At 35.5% G+C, this 24,457-nt stretch overlaps 1 protein-coding gene across 1 annotated transcript; it reads right to left on the bottom strand.

The window, feature by feature from the left end:
• On the bottom strand, window positions 1-24,274 carry LOC128229769 (uncharacterized). The gene is made up of 5 exons (XM_052941588.1): window positions 24,047-24,274; window positions 17,129-17,528; window positions 16,686-16,754; window positions 4,398-4,509; window positions 1-4,174 (listed from the first exon to the last, which is right to left on the bottom strand). Exons 2-5 carry the CDS (start codon window positions 17,525-17,527, stop codon window positions 1,161-1,163), a joined length of 3,594 nt encoding a protein of 1,197 aa, XP_052797548.1. The 5' UTR covers window position 17,528; window positions 24,047-24,274; the 3' UTR covers window positions 1-1,160.
• Between the last annotated feature and the right edge of the window lie 183 nt (window positions 24,275-24,457).

Genomic DNA, 24,457 nt, shown 5'->3' with positions numbered 1-24,457 from the left:
TATTATTATACAGAGTTAAGAGTTTATTTCAAAAACATTAGGCAATATGCCCATGCGTACCCAAGCAGTAAAACATATATGTGATATGCCATAGTCAGTAGTCTTACAATATCAAGTTAAGTTACATAATAAGAATTTAACCATTTTAACTTAACATATTAAACTACACATACAAAACTACAAAACAAACAAAAGCGTGAGGAGATATTGTCAATATTTATCCGTAACAATTAATATATTTTTTCCTTACATCTATAGCTTTAAAAACATACATCGCCAGTTTTCTATTCTCGTTAATATTTGAAAAGGTAAATAAATTTACAAATTTCAAACATATTTATATATTGGTAGTATTCAATATAAAACCATACAATAATAAAGTCATCAAAAGCACCATTGTTATCTTCGATATCAGCAATTATACATTTTTCCCTTTTATACATGTCAATTACTACAGTAGATTTTGTAAAGAAAAAAAACAAAAACAATAAAATGGTCAGTGCGCTACAATTTACAATTAAATGTTATTTCTGCTTTTTCCCCCCATTAAAACCAATGAAATGTAGCATCACATAATTATATACTGTTTATTCGTGAATGTGAACATAATGTTCCTATTTCCTAGGAACTTGTATACACGACCGATATAAACTCCAAAATTTGTTTCCCTAATTCACACAACTAATCACAGTCTATTATGGGTACAGTTAATAACAAAAACAAGTACAAATAATAATGTCGAAGAATTACACGATTATTGACATTTAAAACAGCATTTATATTAAGTTTAAGCGAAGTAAACACAACATATGTATTTCACGGTCAAAACTAACATTTTGCAAAGCCTATGAATCAACTAAAATAGTTTACGACTAAAATAGTTTACGACATTTTATCTATACGTGTCTACTATTGAACCACGCAAGATGATGTTAACCAAAATATAATCTTTGTGATTTTAAAAGTTGTGTAAAATCATTTCAAGACACTGTCACAGCAATTAAAACAGATAGGATTAATTCTTCTAAATATAATTTATTCACAATAACCGTTAAGCCTGATTCATCTTGCATATTTGATTCAATACCATTTTGCAAACGACTGCTAAAACTAAATATGTGTCTCAATACGTATCTGAGAAAAATATGTTTTTAAGTAATTTAGAACATGTCATAGTCCATGAAATCGTCATCGTCATCGTTATCGAAAAGATCATCATATGCTCCAAAATCCATCCCATATTCAGAATCGCCTTCGTCATCATCATCTTCATCTGAGTAGTTTTCACTTCCAAAATTGGTGCTCTGTGCACCTTCGACTCTTTTAGAGGAAGCTTTAGCCCCCGCGTCATCATCATCGTCATCGCTTATCTCGTCAAAGTCGGACTTTATCGCTTTCGTCAAAACTTTGATAGTATTCTGGTCCTTCGAGGCAAGTTTAACAAGGTCTGTAATGATCACTCCCTTTTTGTTCGACATACATTTTACACGTTCAAATATTGCTGGATGAGCTTTAAGTAAAAGCATCTCAATCAAACGGCGGTTGCAATGATCCTCGTGACTTTTGTTTCCTTTAATTCGTCTCAAGATATGGAAAACTGTGTCTCCTCGTTTCGTGATCATAAGTGGATCTGCATTGTATTTGTTTAGCAATAGATTTACTGCGTTTACATTTCCTTTTTCGCATGCAACATGAAGAGGTGTCCGACCGTACATGTCAAATGCATTAACGTCCACTTCTGCAGCAAGTTTGGCTACAAGTTTGATATTTCCCTTGTGAATAGCAGCATGCAATGGCGTAAATCCCTGTTTTTGAGGTTTTGATTTGTCTGCATACTGCAACAGCATGCGCGTCGCAGTCTTCTTGCCCGTATTAATAGCATAGAACAACGGGGTTTGACCGAAGAAGTCCATTACGTCAGGATTCGCCCTCTCATCGATGAGCAGCTGGATAAGCTTCCTGTCGTTCTTCCAAACAGCGACATGAAATAGTGACATGCCTTTGATAAACGATTTCTTGCCATAGGATGCAATTCTCAGACTATCCTGACTTTTGTCATGCTTCAAAAGGACCCTGACTGTTTCCAAATGACCTCTGATGGCTGCCAGAAATATCGGATAATGACCACGATGATCTTTGATCTTTACGTTTGCACCTTTGCTCAGAATTCTTTCGACGATTTCACCTAAACCAAGATCAGCGGCGATATGAAGAGGCGACCTCTTAAATTTTCCACCCTTCTCGTCCAATGGCGAATTATAGTCAATGAGAAGTCGGATAATATGGGCATGTTTATAGATGACTGCCTTGTGCAGTGCCGTCAGGTTCTTATCATTTTTCACGGACGGATCAGCGCCATGCTGCAACAGACATTTTACTGCATAAGTAAAGCCCTTTCTGGCTGCAACAATCAACGGATAATTCCCATTAACGGCGTTTCCTTTGTCATTGATATCTATATCTTGGTATTCAACTATTGTATCGAGAACCTTGTTTGGTTCAAACATGTTTCCTCTTTTATGCATGGCTACATAGATTGTGTCTCCCGAAACTTTCGCTCCATGGCTTAGAAGTAACTTCATCATGCCAATATCACCGGAATGTGTTGCCAGGAGTAGTGGATCGACTTGGTCCTTTGGAAAAACTTCTTGCTCAATCAATTCTTTCGCCAACACACTCAGCCCACTGTATAGCGTATAACCCGGAAGATACATCACCATTTCTGGCATTTTGATGCCGTAGTCGAGGAAGTAGCCTGTCATTTTCATTACAGGAACAGTAAAAAGATTCTGATTGAGATACTTTTCACGGATGTACCTGATGAACTGTTTCACGAAACCTTCGTCTTTAAATGCGCTGTGTTTCAGTATACCAAAGTCAATGTCATTGAGTACATCAACGGTGTTAGGGCGAGGACCTTTACGCTGAAGCTGTTGGAATTCGTCAAGTGGCGGCTCCTTTGCCACAAGATTGCAGTTTTTTCGACCAATCATTTTTGCAAACTTTTTACACAGAGCATCATAGTGTTTCTTTGGCACTACAACACGAAGCTCGTCCTCTCTGGCTGGTGCGATTGTAACGCGTTCCATCAGGAAGTCTCTCGGGCATAACGCAATGCATTCCAGGAGTTTGTGACTTCCAAGGACTACACCAACCATGTCCCCGTTTACATTGTGACTGAAGGTGTACTCTCCAGAATGATCGATCAACAATAACAGGTCATGAACATGGCTTTTCAGAGAAGATTTTAAAGTTTCAACGAATAGGTGATTAACCTTAACTCCAAAACATTTTGCAACATGTTTCACATGGTCGGACACTTTGCTGGCATTTTGTAAATCAAGTTCCTTCATTTTCATATTTTGTTCTGCCCAGACAGTAACCAAAGCCAAGAACTTATGGAACTGCTCTTCATCCTTGCCTTTGTACAACTGGTCAATATATGTTTTGAAGTGTATTTCCGGTTTGCTGAAGAAAACAGAGCCCAGCTTGATCAACGCTTCACTTCGAACGAACAAGGTTGCACACTGCGGAAACCCAAACACAAGGTCTTCTCTTTGACCCTCTTTCAAGTTCATCACTCCCTCTGCCTTCCTCACACAGTCCTCGTATCTAATACGGTAGGTGTCAATCATGTCCTCAGATTTGTTTTTCTTTGCCCTTGACATTAGAATGTCTTTCTTTTCGTCAAACGACAAATGCATCTTTGACGACAAGAGCAAAACGTATCCATCCTTGTCATCAAACATTGTGAGCTTGTCCATTTCCTCCAAAGCCTCCTCTTTAATGTAGTGCCTTGTGGTTATTATGATTCTCAAACGATTCTGCAGTGCAGCTCTCTCCATTTCAGGCAGGTACAGTTTCCAATCAGCAATAAGATTTTGGTCGAGTACATCTCCTCCAAACATATCGTCTACAATCACTGTATTAAACAGCTTTAATGACCAATCAATTTTTCTCCAGTCTCGTGCATGTTGAAGTTTAAGGCAGTTTTCCGGCTTCGTGCCTTCAGCTAGGGCCAGCTTGGCTGCCATGGCAGTTTTCCCCTCACCTGGATGACCAGTTAGCACGATGAAATGCTTCTCTTTTAGCAAATGAATGGCGTCTTGAAAACGGGCTGTTTCCACGTAGAATTCATCATCACAGCTCTCCTCAAGGAACCATAACGTTATCTCTGTGAAAATGATAAATGTTTTGTATAGACACTTGTTTAGTAGATTGTTTTTAAAATACATATTTCTGCTGGCTTGTAAAATGCCACCAGATTGCCAAAGATTTTAATGTTTATATTTTCAAACTGACAACTCTTAATGAAGTAAAAATGTAAATAGGCATGTTGGTTTTAAAAAGTCCTTAGAAATATAGATCATGTTATTAGGTACTAAAAATCATTATACCCCGGAGGCTTTTCATTTCAGGCGTCACAACGTCGAGGGTCTTTGTCATCAGCTCGGCGATATCAGCCTCCACGTCATTCAGCCCACATGACTGGCCAAGTGTTACCATCGCCTAGTTGTAAACATATAGGTATGTTTTAGTACTTATAAAAGTTAAAAAAGTAATTGAGTCTGCATGACTATATTTATTCATACATTCACGAACAAGCCGTTAATATCAACGTACAAATGTTGACAAAGAGCATTTGACCTTGAAACTGACAACATATTACACTCTCATAACGAATGTTAATTCCTGTCAACCTTGCTAAATTGTTCCATACCCACCCAAAAAAAATAAGAGAAAGGAAAATACACAACAACAAGAAAACAACAACAACAACAAATGTCAACGTCAACAAAATTTCCTACTTGACAACAGGTTGACAATCAACACAAAACAATGTAATAATGACGTTGACCATTTAAAATAATACAATGAAAACTTCAGAGACAAGCCATGTAGACGAACATTCAAAAATAAACCCTGTTTTGAGATACTAGACAACGGCCTTAACGACAATTAACTAGAGACAAAAACATATAAAGACCACATGCACAACTTACATTTTCCAGCAAACTCCAGTTCATTTCGAACTCCATTCGTTCAAGATAAGCAATATCCTTTTGCTGCATCTGAAAATTGACATCATGAAAAAACGTGTTACAATATTATTTGCGACTTTTCAGCGGTGCTGACAAACACTACCAATGGATAAATAAGAATCCCATTTAAATAAACATGAATTACATGAACATGTATATGTCCAAAGGACTGTATAAACGTACAGAATGGGGCCTATCTAAGTTACAAACAGAAGTTTCGGTCTGATTTAAACTGTTCATTGACAGTACTCAAAGGTGGGCTGCATTCATAACATCTAAAACAAATATTTTATATCAATTAAAATAAAATTGTAAAAATGAACATAATTACAAACGTAGGCCGTAGTAATTAAAATGTATACCTCGTTACGAAGATTCCTTATCGGCACTATGTTTGCAATGATAGGAGGCACGGTGTTCGTTATTTTGCTGCTGTCATTCTCTTTCCAAATAGGATTGTTTGGTTGCAAGTTGCAGATGTTTTTGAGCAGAACAATCAGCAGACCAACGTCAAACCTTTGTGAGTCTGGATTAGGATTGAGCAGACGATATTGGTCCCTAGAAATTACACCATCTTTCTGCAATTTATTAATTACGCATTTGTGATTTCTCAGTTCATTGAGCAGGTTATTTGGGTTAACAATAGAGTCGAATTTTGCCCTGAGAACCTCGCCAGCCTTGATAATAAGAAGATGAAGGCGCAGGTAGTACTGCTCATTCTCGGTTCCATCCACCGACCCCGGCGACACTGCAGTCGACATTCTGAAACTTAAAATCACTATACCTTATAGCACAGACAAAAACTACATACATAGATATACTAATGATGATCAATTTCTAATGTACCAAAACAAAACAAAATTGTAATAATTCATCTTCAATATTTATATGAAAAATTACAGAAACAAGTCCGGGTCGAAAGTTTAAACACAAACACCGTTTAATGACACAGGGTCAGCGCCAATGACATAGAACACAAAAACAAACAATTACAAACAGGAACATTGAACAACAACACAAAACAGCACAAACAAAACACTACATACATACACTTAACCGAAAATTGTTACAGTTTTCCATAAATACATTTCTAAATGAGTTACTTTCGAACGTCAAGAAAAGAGTGATCTATTACTGAACCATTAAACCATTTAGTCAGTTGTAAATTATCAGTTTAAACTTGTTTTATAGGGATAGGCAATCAAAAAGAGACACAAGGCAACAATCACATTTTACATTTAATGGTTGGAGCATGTTACAGTGCGAAAACGAAATTTCAGTCCATTTGGTGGAAGGGTTTATTTTAAAGCCCTTCACACTGCAGTGAAGGATCAAAACATTTAACGTTTAAATGTTTAAAAAAATCATTTTTTATTTAGTATTGAGGTTCAATGTTTAGAAATCATACTATATACATCAGATACAACATGTTTAAGTGTTATTATGAGTTGAGCAAATTTAAAGAAAAAAAGATTTGATCAGATTTTCAATTAAAAAGCATTTGCAGTTTAACGGAAATATCTTTGTATAAAATGAATTTGTCACGATGTCAAAAAAGCTTTCTAATCAACAATGCCTTGTGGCTTTGTGACGATTGAAGCTATTTTAAGAATTATATCTGCATTTCTGTAACCCGGATATGAATTTAAGGCACCATTTTACAGGCTTTCGGTGGCTTATATTTAAACTTTTGGCTACTGAGTTTGTTTCTGTAGTTTATATTTTTAGTGATTTATCAATGAATCACACATGCTATTTCACTGTTTCGGTGCTCACTCGGTGAAATGTATTGCGAGGTAACACTGAAACAATTATCCTCTATATATTTCTGATTTAAAAGGTATCATAAAAAAAACATTGGGTTGTCTGGAGCACTTGACTGAAATAATATATACATATCGATGATATACTTTTCACAAAAAATGCATGCCAAGAAATAGCGGCGAAATTTACCTCTTTTGATTTCTACACGAGAGTCAATTTCCGGTACACATTACCCCTGATTGACCTATAATCTGAGGTCAAATTCTTAACCACGTGTAAAACCATGTAATCACTGCTTGAAAAGATTGTGGTTTCGGTAAGCAGATTAAATGAATGAGATTTGGATGAATATATTAACTTTTGGCCGGAAAGATGTGAAGAAGTATTAAGTGTTTTATAATAATTATTGAAAAGTAATGATTAGTATACATTGATAAATAAAATCGTTATCCAATGTGTAACATTAAAATGTTTAAAAAATATAACAAATATTTAATGAAAATGGTATGCTTAAACAACCATTTTATTTGGAATGTAACTGACCCATGAAACCTATACTGCATTTTTCAATGAATCTGGCCGTTTTATGAGTAAAATTATATTTGTGTATGTTATACTAGTATGTGTATACCACGTGATAAATTACGTCATATATGCTACGTCGGAAGGCAATATTTAGCTTAAAATAAAGACTTAAATCAAAGATAACTTTTCGCTTACTACAACATTTTAAATGAAACAAAGGCCAGTCTATGCCGCTTAAAGAGCCCCACCTTTGTTTTATAACCGGAGTTTGATAATGTGTTTAGTTTCATCAAACATTTCGACAAACCTGTTTCCAAAACAATGTATTTACAGCGCTCCATCAGACGGCAGTATCATGAAAAGGTTTGTTGAAGTGTTATAAGAAACTAAACCCTCAATCAAAATTTGGTTAAAGACCGAAGGCGGGGCTCCGTAAGCAGCATAGACTGTGCTAAATTTCATTTAAAATGGTAAAGAAAATGAAAAGTTATCATTGTTTAAAGTCTCCAATCGAAGCAAAATATTGCCTTCCGACGTAGCATTTGTGACGTAATTTATCACGTGGTATACACACACTGTATACTAAGCGTATAGATATTATAATATCAGATTCATTGCGTTTCATTTGATAAAAAACAAACAAACTTTAAATTATTCATTTTAATAGGTTTTTTAATCACTGTAAAACATATTAGATTTGTATGTATGCGTATACAAGAATGGCAAATACAAACGGAATTTTCGAATGTTAAATTTTCTTTAATTTTTCTTAACATCATGAACACATGCCGAGGACTTTAAAAGCATTTACGTATAACTGTTTGCGATCTGTTTTAAAACACGGCCCATTTCCAACGCTATCCCCGTTGTACCCCTGGCCCGGGGGCGTGATGACAATTACTCCTGCCACTGCTACTACTAATACTACTCACTACTGACTACTGACTACTGACTACTACTAACTGCTACTAACTTAAGAAATACATATCTATATTCAATTATAAAATGCTACAGCAATATTTGTTTTATGTTCGACAAGAATTGAACTAAACAAATTGAGACAGAGCGTTTAAAAGCTAATAAACATGCACACTAGAAATATGGATTAAACCTTAAAATTATAGCACAAAACCACTGCCTGGAACATTCTGCATATTCTGCAAGTGCCAGGTATATTGTTCGTAAAATTTGGACAACTTCTTCTTCATGAAAAAATCATCATAAAAATGAATAAATTTGTGCTGTGGAAGACCCTTTAAATCGAGGCATGACTCTCACATACATTCCGCCATTTATCAGTAAATACCACAACTATTAAAAGGCACGATTGGAATCAGACAAAGCTACAAACAATGATAAATAGAGGCGGTTTATCAGCATCATTATCGAGATAGAAACTAGATTTATGATAAATATAGGGACAAAGTATGACTTTTTTTTATCAAATGTAATGTTATTTACATACATAAATGCGGCAATTATGCAGCATAATTACTTTAGGTAAAATAGTATAACGTAAGTATCGTTATCAATCTATTTGTAATCGACCTGGTGTCTTTAAAAGAATATTGTAACCAGGGCATAGCTAACAATAAAAATGTCGATAATATCGTGCCAACCCCTAAACCGCATTATACATTTTCAGACAATAACATTGTATTATTTCAAAGAAAACTTGATGAAAATATCAATGTAGAAAACTTTGAAGATATTGACAATATGATCATTAATGAAAGTTGTCCCATTACCGATATCATCAATAAATTAGAATATAAGTTACTTGAGTGTAGCATTAATGCGAGAAAGATGATGCCATTAAGACGTAAGAATAATAATAATAATAAAAAGTGGTTTGATAAGGAATGTAAAACTTTGAAAACGAAAGTCTCGATAAATCTGCGTCGTTTTCGGGAATCAAAAAATTTACATGATCTCAATAATTATTTAACAGCGAAAAAGCGATATAAAAATACATGTAAAACCAAAACAAGATCTTACAATGAATTATGTGTGCAAAAACTGGTCGATGTTTCAAAAAGTCAAAGCGACTTTTGGAAAACACTTAAAGACTTAACACAAAGTAATAGTACTTATAAATCACAAATTTCCACAGAACAGTGGTTTAATCATTTTAACGAGTTGTTTAATCCAGAATTGCCGGACGTAGAATTAACAGGAACAACCGTACAATTAGACATAGAGAGTGATGTCGAATCATCAATATTGAACATGGAAATTACAGACGATGATATATTTGATGCCATCAGATCGTTAAAATCTAATAAGGCTACAGCGGGCATACTAACTGCAAACCACTTTAAACACAGTATTAATCATATAGTATCATATGTACGTAGATTTTTCAATCGTATATACTCATCAGGCGACTTTCCTGAACAATGGACATCAACACTGATGATACCCATACACAAGAAAGGAGCTAGAGATGTTCCTGATAACTATAGGGGAATATCCTTAATTGACGTATTTAGTAAAATATACATTTACATTTTGAACAAGCGCTTGACTTTTTATTGTGACGCGTTTAACAAAATAACTGAATCACAGGCAGGTTTTAGAGCAAATTATTCGACAATGGATAATGCATTTATTTTAAATGCTGTTATATCGAAATACCTATGTAAAAAACGTGGTAAATTGTATGTTGCCTTTGTCGATTTTAAAAAGGCGTTTGATTATGTTAACCGTAGTAAGTTATATATGTCATTGCTTAATCGCGGAATTAAAGGTAAACTATTCAATGCAATAAAAGCTATATATGTGTCTGTTAAAAGTCGAATCAAAAATGGTTATGAAGTTAGTGAGAGTATAAATTGCCCTCTAGGATTGCGTCAAGGTTGTAATTTAAGTCCTATTTTATTTAGTCTGTTTATTAATGAATTGTATGACTTTCTACATCAAAATGGAGTACGCGGAATACAGCTTTCCCCTGATATTATTGAAATATTCATGATTTTATTTGCTGATGATGTAGCACTTATGTCTGATACTATTGTAGGTCTACAATCGCAACTTAACCTGTTATATGAATATTGTGAAAATTGGAAACTAACTGTTAATGTTAACAAAACAAAGATTGTTGTTTTTAAAAATGGCGGTTGTCTTTCTAGATACGAACATTGGTATTATAACAATGAAAAAATTGAATGTGTAAACGGTTTTAACTATGTTGGGGTCCATTTTACTTCTACTCTGTCACTGAATAAAATGGCCGACAGCATGGCCATTAAAGGCAAACGGGTTCTTGTATCATTATTAAATTCCATGTATGATTTAATGCCTTTACAGAAACATAGTTATTTCAAAATTGTTGACGCAAAAGTTGTACCTATATTACTGTACGGGTCCGAAATTTGGGGATTACATAGACATGAAAGTGTCGAAAGAGTGCACAATTATGCATGTAAAAGGTTTCTTTCTGTACCTCTATTTACATGTAATGCTCCAATTTTAGGAGACTGTGGTCGATTCCCGTTGTATATTTTTTCTTGTAAGCGTGTTATATGCTATTGGTTAAAAATTTTAAGTATGCCAAAACATAGATATGTGTCAAAATGTTATGCGATGTTGAAATCTTTGGATACTGTTGGTTATGTGAATTGGGTAACCCACTTAAGAAAACATTTATTTTCAAATGGCTTTGGTTATGTTTGGGAAGCCCAGTGTATTACCAATAAAAAATGCTTTATGGCAACATACTTACAACGCCTTAAAGATCAATATGTTCAGTCATGGCGTAGCAGTTGTATAAATAGTGCCAAATTGCAAGCTTATATCGGCTTTAAAACCAATTTTGAGACTGAAGCGTATGTAAATTTTCTTTGTGTTAGGAAATTTCGGAACGTATATGCTCGTTTTCGAGCTTCAGCTCATACGCTAGCAATTGAACGTGGCCGTTATACGAATGTTGAAAGACAGTTAAGGTTTTGTCCTCATTGTAAAGATGTTGTAGAGACAGAATATCATTTTCTTTTGGTGTGTCCTTTATATAATACTATTAGACAAGAATATATAGAAAGAAAATATTATGAGAACCCAAATATAATTAAGTTTAACATATTGATGTCTTGTAATATTGAAAATGTTGTGAAAAAAACTGCTCACTATTTATACTCAGCTTTTGAAAAGAGAAATTCACTTTTCCAGGAATAAACATTACATACTTGTTAAAAGTTTTGACTGTTAGTATATCGTATTATATATAAGTTATCAATGCCATTGTATCAAAATGTACTTTTTCTATGTTTTGACAGATAATATTATTCTATCCATGCTCACTAATTTGCACAAGTAGTTTTCATGTATGTATTGTGTGATGTTTGCATGGGCTGGTGGCCTTCTAGCAAATAAACTGTTTGTTTGTTTGTTTGTTAGTAAATAATATTCACTTACGATTTCTCCCTTGTGGTTCAGTATTCTTTTCAGATATTTCTATTACATTTCTGACCTTTTAGTGAAAACTTCTTATTAACAAGTACCGTATCCTGTTGCATAGTAAGATGTCGGCAGTAGTGTGATGACAAAAAGAGCGTTAAACCAACCTTTTTGTTTGAACGTATCACATTCACATTGAAACGTCCTCAATGTCTAGACATGTCGATTTGGGATTTTCGGAAAATTGAACTTTCGAAAGGAGACAGCTCAAGCAGAATGAAGTATTAACTGAAACATAGTTAACTACACTTATGCCATACGACTATGTTGTATTCTTATAAATGGCAACGATATAATAATACTAACAACGGCGCTTGGCTGTGGTCTAACTTACAAATGTTATGAATGTGTACAGCAGAGACGAAATTGATACATAGATTTAATTCAGTATACTGTATAAGATACACATATATCAACACGAACATGTTGCATAAATAACTAAATAACTAAATAAATAAAAAATGCAATTCAACTCGTTTGCCGTTGTATGTAGCTTGGTAACTAGATTCTTCAACATCTCTCTTCCTGAATTAATTAACAGAAACATTAACTCTATATTAACATTAATTTGATACAGAAATAGTGAAGTAAACTATAAAGAAAAAAAGAAATCAACACTATTTTCAATAACATTCCTACTTTTTTTATCGAAATGATAATACAAAAAAGCAAATTGCAGACGACTTCGGCATTACGCGGACCACGCTTTCAACTTGTTTAAAAGAAAATACCACATATATGTAGCAAGGTGCATATTTCAGTATTTTATCAGTTTGTGTGTTTGGTATGGTTCTATATCGTATATTGTTTGGTGTTGTTTGTGTATCGTCGTGTTTAGTGTTGTGCTACGTGGTTATTGTCCTCTTTGCGTTACTGTTAGTCAATGCTCGTCAATGTCCGTCTATGTCCGAGTGCGTCAGAGCGTGAATACTGGTTATGCGAGTTTGTCTAAATTTATAAGAGTGATTGATTGGTTCATAATGCCTTTTCCCCTTTTCCCCGCTTCATTGCACACGCCCTAATTAACATATACACATATATCATTCGTTCTGAATCATCATCGACGCAAGTCAAGATTGCAATTGTAACAGTTGTTACTATATTCGCTATTATCTTTGAGCTGAAATATTTAACTTATTTAATATTCGCTCTTATCTTTGAGCTGAAGTATTCTTCCATATATAATCATTATTTAGACGTGCCTGGTAAGTTTATTACTCATAGTTCTTAGAATGTTTTATGTATTTAACCGCGAAGTCTCCCTTGATATATTTACCGATCACTGTCCATTGCCTTTGTATTTTGTGTTATTAATAATATGATTGGCATGTACTTTTATATGTTTTATTATATGTTTTACGTTTCATTGGACAACGTCAACAAATATTCGAACTCCGAAGTTAAGTGGTTTCGTCTTTGTACACACACACTACAAATGGCTCCCCGACGGGGAATCGAACCCTGGTCTCCCGCGTGACAGGCGGGGATATTTACCACTATACATTTGTCTCCAAAATTCGAGGACGAATTTCAAAATGGAGCGGGAATGTGTAACCGGGTATTCGATGTGTATATAGCGGCACTTATACTGTCTCGCTATAGAGCTAGCTTTTATAGCGACGCGGTAGAGTGTCCGCCTGTAGAGCGAGAGGTCATAGCAATTTGTACAGTCTGTTACAAATATGGAAGGGTATTGACGCAAAACATGCATTATGCTTGATAACATTTTTTGTAGTTTGTCTTATGACTTCTCCATTCCGCCTGTTAACATTGTACGTTCCATTCTGCTTATTGCTTGTTGCCTGATGGTATCATTCCTTTGTTGAACAATGCATGCCTCTGTTAACTGTGGTTGCCATTTATCGCGTATAGATGGTTGCATCGTGCATACTGTGGTTTGTCAATTGTACATCTGAAATGTGTTTTTCATCATTGCAACGTTTGTTCTTTCATGTCTTGTGTGTAAACATATATTCTTCTTTCTTGCCTGGCTGCATTCGAATTTTGTCATAAGATGTTTTGACGAAACAGACAGGCAGATGGCGCTCCCTTGTTGTTTTTTACGAAATGATACGAAAAATGTCAAAAGTCTACGAATGCACTAGTACAGGCGATTAGAGTTATTTCCCTTTGTAGCGAATAAACCATCATTTTGGGTACATATAATGAGATAAACAACACATCTGAATATATGTGATGCCTTTGATATACAAGAACGAAACAAGGTAGGTGACTCAAATTCAAACCGGATTTCACGTTAGAGTCAAGTTCTATTCATATGTCAACATAGAAACAATCCATTTGTTAATAGGTGACATGAAAAGAGGAGTCAATTTCATTTAAAATGGTATGCGATATGTTGGTATGACTTAATTGTCTTTAGACAAACATGGATAATGCAATGTCCCATTCTCGTTTTTTTTTCTGAAGATGGAAACTGTACAGCAAATTCCAATCATCAAATCGTTTCCGTGTAAACTGCACTACACACAGAACTAATTACGTGATTTCATACTTCTGTGTATAGTGAATACAATTCCATTTCGAAAAATCACAAAATGACAAACACCACAATTTTAGGAACTACCGTATTAGTTTTCAAATTAAATCCACCTTAAAATTTCCTACATGGCAAGCGCTCAGGTGATATCAGCGGCATAACATATCTTAAGATGTGTTGTTTATCTCATTATATGTACCCAAAATGATATTAATCAACATTTTAGAGTCAAACAATGTGTCAGACACCTGTGGTCTTTAGCACTCGTTGTAATAGCGTCGAAGGCATCTTTGACTCTGTTCAAAACGGATGACACATCAACGTGATATAGCCGGGTCAAAACAGTAATTATGCACCAGTCAATTGTAACCACGGCCCCCAGGTCCGGGGGTATACCGGGGAAAGCCGGGGAAATGGACCGTGTTTTTACCTTCCAGGTGGCCCCGCAGTGTCGGGTGAATGCGGTGGTTTTGTTTTCCCGCCAAATTTAGCGGGGGAATGGGCCTTACCTAGAGTCCCTTTGGTGTGGGGGCATTTGGCGGGGGTTTCACGAGCAGTTCGGAGTTGCCCGGGCTTGGCTGGACCGAAAGTCGTTGTCTTCAAACATTGTGAGCTTGTCCATTTCGTTCTCTTCCAAAGCTTCCTCTTTAATGTAGTGCCTGGTGGTTATTATAATTCTCAAACGTTTCTGCTTCGCAGCTCTTTCCATTTCAGGCAGATAACGAGCCCAATCAGAAAGAAGTTTCTGATTAAGTGCACCGCCTCCAAAGATATCGTCCACAATGACCGTATTAAAAAGCTTTAATGACCAATCAATTTTTCTCCAGTCTCGTGCATGCTGAAGGTTTAGGCAGTTTTCCGGCTTTGTACCTTCTGCCAGGGCCAGCCTGGCTGCCATGGCAGTTTTCCCCTCACCGGGATGGCCAGTTAGCACGATGAAATGCTTCTCTTTTAGCAAACGAATAGCGTCTTGAAAACGGGCTGTTTCCACGTAGAATTCATCACCACAGCTCTCCTCGAGGAACCATAACGTTGTCTCTGTGAAAATAATAAATTTTATATATATGTACCTATTAAGTAAATTTTCTTTTAGGATATGTACTTTTACTGACACGTAAAATGCCATCAGATTGCCAAAATATTCCAATAAGTATATTTTTTAAACTGACAACTCTTAATGAAGTAGAAAATGTGATAGGCATATTGGTTTTAAAAAATTAGATCATGTCAAAAGGTGCTAAAACAATTATACCCCGGAGGCTTTTCATTTCGGGCGTCACAAGGTCGAGGGTCTTTGTCATCAGCTCGGCGATATCAGCTTTAACGCCATTCAGCCCACATGACTGGCCAAGTGTTACCATCGCCTAGTTGTTAATATAGAGGTAAGACCATTTGCTTTACGCTTGTAAATAAAAATGTTTCAGTACCTTTAATAGTATAGAAAGTAAATGAGTTACCATATCATCCCTTAGGTTATATTTATTCATACATTCACGAACCAGCCGTTAATATCAACGTACGCATGCTGACAAAAAGCATTTGACCTTGAAACAGACAACTTGTAACACTCTCAAGACGAAAGCTCATTACTTTCAACTTTGTCAATTATTCAATACCCACATTCATTCTCCGCCCTCCAAAAAAGGAAGAAAATTCGCAACAACAAGAAAACAACACATACAACAACAAGAGGCCCAAAAGGGCCTATGCTCTACTGGCATGGCTCTTGTGGTCATTTTTAATCCAGAGCATGTATGTATGGGTAAAATGCAACAGACATATTGTTCACATTTTGTGTTTGGGTTACCGGAAAACGTTGCACGTTCAACATCTGAGCCCAGAAAGAATTGTAAGCAGATTAGTTGCATGAACTATTTTAATATGTGCCAAGTAAAAGTCATCTGACAAAAAAATGCTTTCAAAACTGTACTCATGGTAAAAAATTCTGTAGTTTTAATTTTTTTAAAAAGTTGGTCAGAAGGTCAAAGTCAAGGGCATCCGAGGACGACATTGATCAATTTGAACAAACATTCACAAACAATTCAATAAAAATAAGTTTTTTTTAATTTAAAACTTTGAAGGCCCATAATCTAGGCATGCATAGGCGGATATGGCTGGTTTTCGAAAGGAACCAAGCTCTAATATCTAAATACTGTACAAGTTTCATCGAGATACAATCAAAACTGAACACTGTATCGTGTTAACAAGAAATTGTTTACAAGAAATTGTTTACAGACGCACAGACTCACGGACGCACATACTACGTACACATTACCGTCGCATAAGCTCTTCTGGCCTTTGGCCAGTATAGCTAAAAATGACAACGTCAACAAAACTTCTGGGTGACAATGACAATTAAGTAGGGACACAAACATATAAAGATCACATGTAAAACTTACATTTTCCAGCAAACTCCAGTTCTTTTGGAACTCTTTTTGTTCAAGATAAGCAATTTCCTTATGTTGCATCTGAAAGTTCACATCATGAAAAAGCGTATGTAAACATATTATTGGCGACCTTTCGGCGGTGCAAACAAACACATCCCATGGATAAATAAGAATCCCATTTAAATAAACATGCATTAACTTTTCAAGTGAACATGCATCTTTGCAAAGGTATGGTTGAACGTACAGCAGGAGCCCAAACTAAGTTACAAACATAAATTTTGGTCTGATTGAAACTGTTCATTGACAGTAACTGTTCATTGACAGTAATTAAAGGTGGACCGCATTCATATTTGATAATATCTAAAACAAATATTTTAAATCACTTAAAAGAAAATTGTAAAATTGAACATTATTATTTATAAATGTAGAAAGGCCGTTGTAATTTAAATGTGTACCTTGTTACGGAGATTCCTTATCCGAACGATGTTTGAAATGACAGGAGATATGGTGTTTGTTATTTTGTTGTTGTCATTCTCTTTCCAAATAGAATTGTTTGGTTGCAAGTTGCAGATGTTTCTGAGCAGAACAATCAGCAGACTAACGTCAAACCTTTGTGAGTCTGGATTAGGATTGAGCAGACGATATTGCTCCCTAGAAATTACACCATCTTTCTGCAATTTATCAATCACGCGTTTGTGATTTCTCAGTTCATTCAGCAGGTCATTTGGGCTAATAATGGAGTCGAATTTTGCCCTGAGAACCTCGCCAGCCTTCATAAGAAGAAGATGAAGGCGCAGGTAGTACTGCTCATTCTGGGTTCCATCCACCGACCCCGGCGTCACTGCAGCCGCCATTCTGATACGAAAAATCATTATACCTTATAGCACAGACAAAAAATACATACATACATATATTAATGAAGATCAACTACTTATGTACCAATACAAAACAAAATTGTAACAATTTATCTTCCAATATTAATATGAAAAATTACAGAAACAAGTTCAGACACAGGGTCAACACCAATTACATTGAACACAAAAACAAACAACCACATACCAGAAACATGAAACAACAACACAAAACAGCACAAACAAAATGCTACATATATGTGTATAATATATAAAAGTTTTTATATATCAAGTTTTTCTTCATTTTTTCTTTAAAGAAAATTGTTACAGTTTTCCATAAATAAACTGCTTAATGGCTTACTTTCGATCATCAAGAAAAGAGTGATCTATAAGTGAACTAGTCAGTTGTAAATATCAATTTAAACTTGTTTTTGTAGGGACAGGAAATCAAATAGAGACACAAGCCAAAAAAACCAGTTTACATATAATGGTTAGGGTATGTTACCGTGCGAAAACGAAACAGTCCATTTGGTGGAGGGGTTTATTTTAAAGCTCTTCACACTGCAGTGAAGGACCAAAACATTAAATATTAAAAAAAATCATTTTTTATTTAGTTTTGAGGTTCAATGTTTAGAAATCATAATATTAATGTAATTTTATATCTACATCATTAACTTATATACATAAATCACACGCTTTAATTCACCTATATACTAAGTATACTCTACACTAGGCTAAAAGCCCATTTATCTACAAAATGGCGGTACTAAAACGCGCCCTATCTCTCCGGCATAATACGACTATCCTTGTCGCTGTCGGTTGAGGTTACATACCACTATTTACCGTGACAGCCGTCACAACACTATATACATCAGATACAACATGTGTAAGTGTTATTATGAGTTGAGCAAATTTTAAGAAAGCAATATTTTATCAGATTTTCAATTAAAAAACATTTGCAGTTTTACGAAACTATCTTTATATTAAATGAATATATTTCTATGTCAAAATAAGCAACACTGTCCTATCAACAATGTCTTGTGACTTTGTGACGATTGAAGCTATTCAAAGAAATATATTTGCATTTCTGTACTCCGGATATGAATTTAATACGCCATTTTATTGAATTTATTACATGCTTTTCGGTGGTTTATATTTAAACTTTTGGCTACTGAGCTTGTTTCTGTAGTTTTTCGTAACAATATTTATAGTGATTTATTAGTGAATTACATATGCTATTTTACTGTGTCAATGTTTTAGTGCTAACTCGGTAAAATATATTGCGATTTAACGCTGAAACAAACAATTATCCTCTTTATATTTCTGATTTAAAATGTATCATAAAAACATTGGGTTGACTTGAGCACTTGACACAATAATATATACATATCGATGGTATACTTTTCAGAAAAAAATGCATGCCAAGAAATAGCGGCGAAATTTACCACTTTTGATTTCTACACGAGAGTCAATTTCCGCTACACATTACACCTGATTGACCTATAATCTGAAGTCAAATTCTAAACCATGACTGTGTAAAACCATGTTATCACTGCTTGAAAAATATTGCGGTTTGGGTAAGCAGATTAAATGAATGAGATTTGGATGAATATATTAACTTTTGGCCAGAAAGATGTGAAGAAGTATTAAGTTTTTTATAATAATTATTGAAAAGTAATGATTAATATAAACTTATATATAAAATCGTTTTTCAATGTGTAACATTAAAATGTTTTAAACATATAACAGATGTTTAATGAAAATGGTATGCTTAAACAACCATTTTATTTGGAATGTAACTGACCCATGTAACCTTTACTGCATTTTTCAATGAATCTGGCCGTTTTAAGAGTAAAATTATATTTGGGTATGCTATAATAAGCGTATAGATTTTATAATATCAGATTATTTGCGTTTCATTTGATAAAAAACAAACACACTTTAAATTATTCATTTTAATAGGTTTTTAATCACTGTAAAACATATTAGATTTGTATGAATGCGTATACAAGAATGGCAAATACAAACGGAATTTTCGAATGTTAAATTCACTTTAATTTTTCTTCACCAAATGAACACATTCCGACTTTAAAAGCATTTTCGTATAACTGTTTGGGATCTGTTCTTTAGCAAATGTTTTAATTAAAATAAATTGCTTCGTTTTGTGTTCAACTTGCATTGTTTCAATACCATTGAATCATTGTTTAACATACAAATAATCCCGACCCCGGTCATTATTCATTAGAAGAAGTGTTTCCTTTTTTGTTTAAATATTGACTCCACCGATAGTTAGTGATTCCCTACGATCTTGTCTATAGAAAAGTTACCGAACAGATACGACAATGTAATGTACCACTCAATTGTAACCATGCCCCCCCCCCCTCCGGTTCGGGGAATAGCGGGGACTTTGACTTTCGGTCCAGCCGATCTTAGGTAAAATTCCCGCCCTGCGGAGACAAACTGCTGTTAAAATCCCCGCCAAATGCCCCATCCTACGTAAGGGCCCATTCACCGCTATTGTTTGAAAAACCACCGCATTCACTCGCCACTGCGAGGCCACCTGGAAGGAAAATATACGGCCAATTTCCCCCGCTATCCCCGGACCGAGGGCGTGATTACAATTGACTGGTGAATTATATTGTAGTTAAAATAAATATATAAGATCAACATGTTTGATCTTTGAAGACTTGTGCCTCAAGTCTTAGTAGTACAGCTGGTAGTGCTGCAGCTATTGCTGTTGGTATAACTTCTATTGCTACTGCTACTTCTACTGCTACTGCTTCTGCTACTGCTACTGCTGCTGCCTCTACTGATACTGATTCTACTACTGCTCTGCTTCTGCTACTACTGCTGCTTCTACTGCTCCTACTATTGCTCCTTCTCCTCCTCCTACTATTTCTGCTACTGCTGCTACTACTACTACTACTACTACTACTACTACTACTACTACTGCTACTGCTACTGCTACTGCTACTGCTGCTGCTGCTGCTGCTGCTGTTGCTGCTGCTAATACTTCTGCTGCTGATCTTCCTCTTTTACTTCTACTACTACTACTACTCTACTGCTACTGCTACTGCTGCTGCTGCTACTGCTACTGATACTCCTACTACTACTACTACTTAAATACTTAGCCATATAGTTAAGAAATACATATTGTGATAGCCAGCTATCCGAATAATGGTTGTTCGAAATCATACACTTATACAATCATTGGCTTAACTTTCATTGTACATTACTATTCACTGCAGTTTTCCATATGTAAATCGTAGGGCACACTTCTTGTTATTGAACTGGTCTATTATTCCTTGCATAAATTGTTTCACTAAGCCAGAATTTCAATCGCAATGCTGGCGAATGTCTATTATTTTGACAGCTTCCGCCATTTTTAACTGCTGGTTACAGCGCACTGATTTCAGTAGATGAGTATTTATGTTGTTTTACTGACCAGAGTTTAGTGAATTGTTTTAACTGTCATTAATTGTTAGTTTATGTCTTTATTAAATAATAGACATACTTTATTTAAAGTGTTTACGCAGTATATTTCTTATATTGTTGCGTACTACTTGTAATCTCATTGTGCGGAAGGCTGATGGAAGTCTAGCACTCTTGATATCTGTATTTCCATGTGTTTAACATTATTATCGCCTGTGAATTATTGTTGCATATATGCGCCTTAAATTATATGAATTAAGCTTGCTTCTTGCAACATTTTGTTTTATCACTTTCACTTGTCTGTTGTTCTATTTTAGGAATGCTGGCGCTGACCAAAGCACACATTCAGTTTTCCCAGTATTGCTGGATTCTGAAAGTAGGCTTTTGATTGGTTACCAGCACGCTAGCATACTTGCCAGCATTCAATCAGTATATTAGTTTGAGCGCATCAGTCTCTGTACCAGTTGCTAAGTTTAATGACCGCGACATTTTGAATCTTCAAAACCATAATAATGAACTTTATTTCTTTAACCAATCTTTCTGCTGGCATCCATATTCCGAAATGTCATTAAGAGTATTAATTAAGCATTAGTTATTAATATACAGAGTAGTAAATATTTATCAAGTTAATTAGTTGTCTAATTCATATTAAATAATAAACATTATTAAATATAAACTTTTAAAGCAAGCAACCGGTCGCAGCTAGTGCGCGCGCATGTCATTTATGTATCGCATTTATAATTGTTGAAATAGAAGTAAACGAGTAAATAAACATAACAGTTCCTCTCGCGTCAGATTGATTTATGTTTTAATTAGCTGCATGTAATTGAGTCACGATACAGTATTTGTTACCTTACCGAAGGTAACTAGAATTAAGCTCGGAGCTTAATCACGGTTTGTACACCTAGGGTCTAGACGCCCGTCACCATCAAGACCAATATCAACATTAGAGAAACGAAGTCTAGACCTGGGGCGTTAAAGCCTGTATCTCAAATTGTCAAACACCCGAACACCGAACATTTGTCAAACATTATGCCCCCCGTCCCCCTGAGCGCCATGTTGTCAGGATTATTTAGACATTTGAATGAAAATGACAGCTGATTTTAATCAGGTTCAGATGATGACTGATATTTGCAGATAAAAATGTATCCTCTTAGGCCATGATTAAAAAAATGTTGGTTTGCGGTGCTCCTACCCACAATTTTTGGGATGGGTAGGTAGGTAGGTTTTTTTTTTTTTTTTTTTTTTTATTTTTTTTTACAGACGAGATAGGCAAATCTATATGACTCCAGTCCAGTAAGGGGCATGCATATTTTAAACTTTTTATTTTTAACAGCAACGAGAATTCAACAACAGAACCATTTTATTATTTTTCAGATACATAGATACACTTTAATTCTTTCTTTAATAATGGGTCTCCCATGCAGGGTTTGCAGATTGGCAGTACAACGCGGTTGGTCTGTAGAGCATCAAAGGACCAAACACGAAACTGGCATAAAGAAACAAAATGGGACCAAAAAAAAAACGAAACGGCAGCGGTAGCGATAAAAAAATAGGGTCGGGGCTAATTTCGGTGAGTCGGTCGGAGCACCGCAAACCAACATTTTTTTAATGATGGCCTTAGCAGAAAGGAATATGTAAATACAAAGAAAGTTGAATGATGAATATGAGTTGTGACCATAACCTTTTATTCTATGACCTTAAAATCCAAAGGATGGATCAGCTGGTCACCCAAAACCTAAATGTTAAAGTTGAGGGCCATGGGTGCAGGCATTGTTAGGTTATCACACAGACAAGCTTTCTGTGTTCAAGGTCACGATGACCTTGAGCTTTAACCCGATGACTCCTAAAATCAATAGGGGTCATCTACTGGTCAGGCCCAGCCTCCATGTCAAGTTTGATGACCACAAGTTCAGGAATAGTTGATTTTGCCTTCAAGGTCACTGTGACCTTGAACTTTAACCCGATGACCCCTAAAATCAATAGGGGTCATCTACTGGTCAGGCCCAACCGCCAAGTCAAGTTTGAAGGCCATGGGTGTAGGCATTGTCGAGTTATCACTCGGACAACCTTTAATAATTCAAGGTCACTGTGACATTGAGGTTTGACCCGATGCCACATTAAATCAATAGGGGACATCTACTGGTCAGGCTCAGCCTTCATGTCAAGTTTGATGACCATAGGTCCAGGAGTAGTTGAGTTTGCCTTCAAGGTCACTGTGACTTTGACCTTTAACCCGATGATCACTAAAATCAATAGGGGTCATCTACTGGTCAGGCCAAACCTCCAAGTCAAAATTGAAGGCCTTGGTGGCAGGTATTGTCGAGTTATCACTCGGACAACCTTTTATCATTCAAGGTCACTGTGACCTTGACCTTTGAACCGATGACCCCTAAAATCAATAGGGATCATCTACTGGTCAGGCCCAACATTCAAATCAAGTTTGATAACAATAGGTCTAGGCATTTTTTATTTTTCACTCGGACAAGCTTTAGTACCTGTTACCATTGAAGATCTCTGTGACCTCGGACAAGCCTTGGTCTACCAACGGACCGACCGACATGTGCAAAGCAATATGCCCCCTTCGAAGAAGCAATATTTGTTTTGTTGCTGCTGTTACTACTTCTACTGCTGCTGTTCCTGCCGCTGCTGCTGCTGCTACTGCTACTTCTACTTCTACTACTACTTAAATACTTAGCCATATAGTTAAGAAATACATATCTATATATCCAATTATAAAATACTGGTCGGAATCAGCCAAAGCTACAAACAAGGATAAATATAGGTGGATTATCATTAATATCTCATTGTCAGCAATCTTTTATCATTGGTTTGCAGATATTTACGCGAAAACTTGCTCTTTCCAAAAGAAAAAATCAAAAAAGTTGTAAAAATGGTTTATCTGTGAGAGTGCAGCTTTAAATGTTTTTAGAGTTTCGTTTCGTATCTGATCTTTTTTTATGTTATTCACATACATAAATGCGGCTTTAGGTTAAATAGTAACGCAATCAATCATATTTAAAATCGACCTGGTGTCTTTAAAAGAATATTGTTACCCATTTCAGTGCATATAAAATAATATTCACTTACGTTATCTCCCTTGTGGTTCAGTATTTTTTCAGATATTTCTATTGCATTTCCGACCTTTTAGTGAAAACTTCTTATTAGAAAGTACCGTATCCTGTTGCATAGTTAGTTGTCGGCAGTAGTGTGGTGACAAAAAGAGCGTAAAACCAACCTTTTACACAAATCACATCCACATTAAAACTTCCTCAATGTCTAGACGTATCGATTTGGGATTTTCGGAAAATTCAACTTTCGCTTTAACGACGACTCAAGCAGAATGAAGTATTATCTGAAAGACAGTTAACTACCCTTAAGCCGTTCGACTATTTTGTATTCTTTTGAATGGCTACGCTAAAATAATATTAGCAACGGCGCTTGGTTACATGTTAATGGCTGAGTTCCAACTAATAAGTGGTTATTCTTTTACTTAATTTT

Source organism: Mya arenaria, chromosome 4, assembly GCF_026914265.1.
Source record: "Mya arenaria isolate MELC-2E11 chromosome 4, ASM2691426v1".
Taxonomy (NCBI): domain Eukaryota; kingdom Metazoa; phylum Mollusca; class Bivalvia; order Myida; family Myidae; genus Mya; species Mya arenaria.
This window is presented reverse-complemented; position numbering and strand designations above follow the sequence as displayed.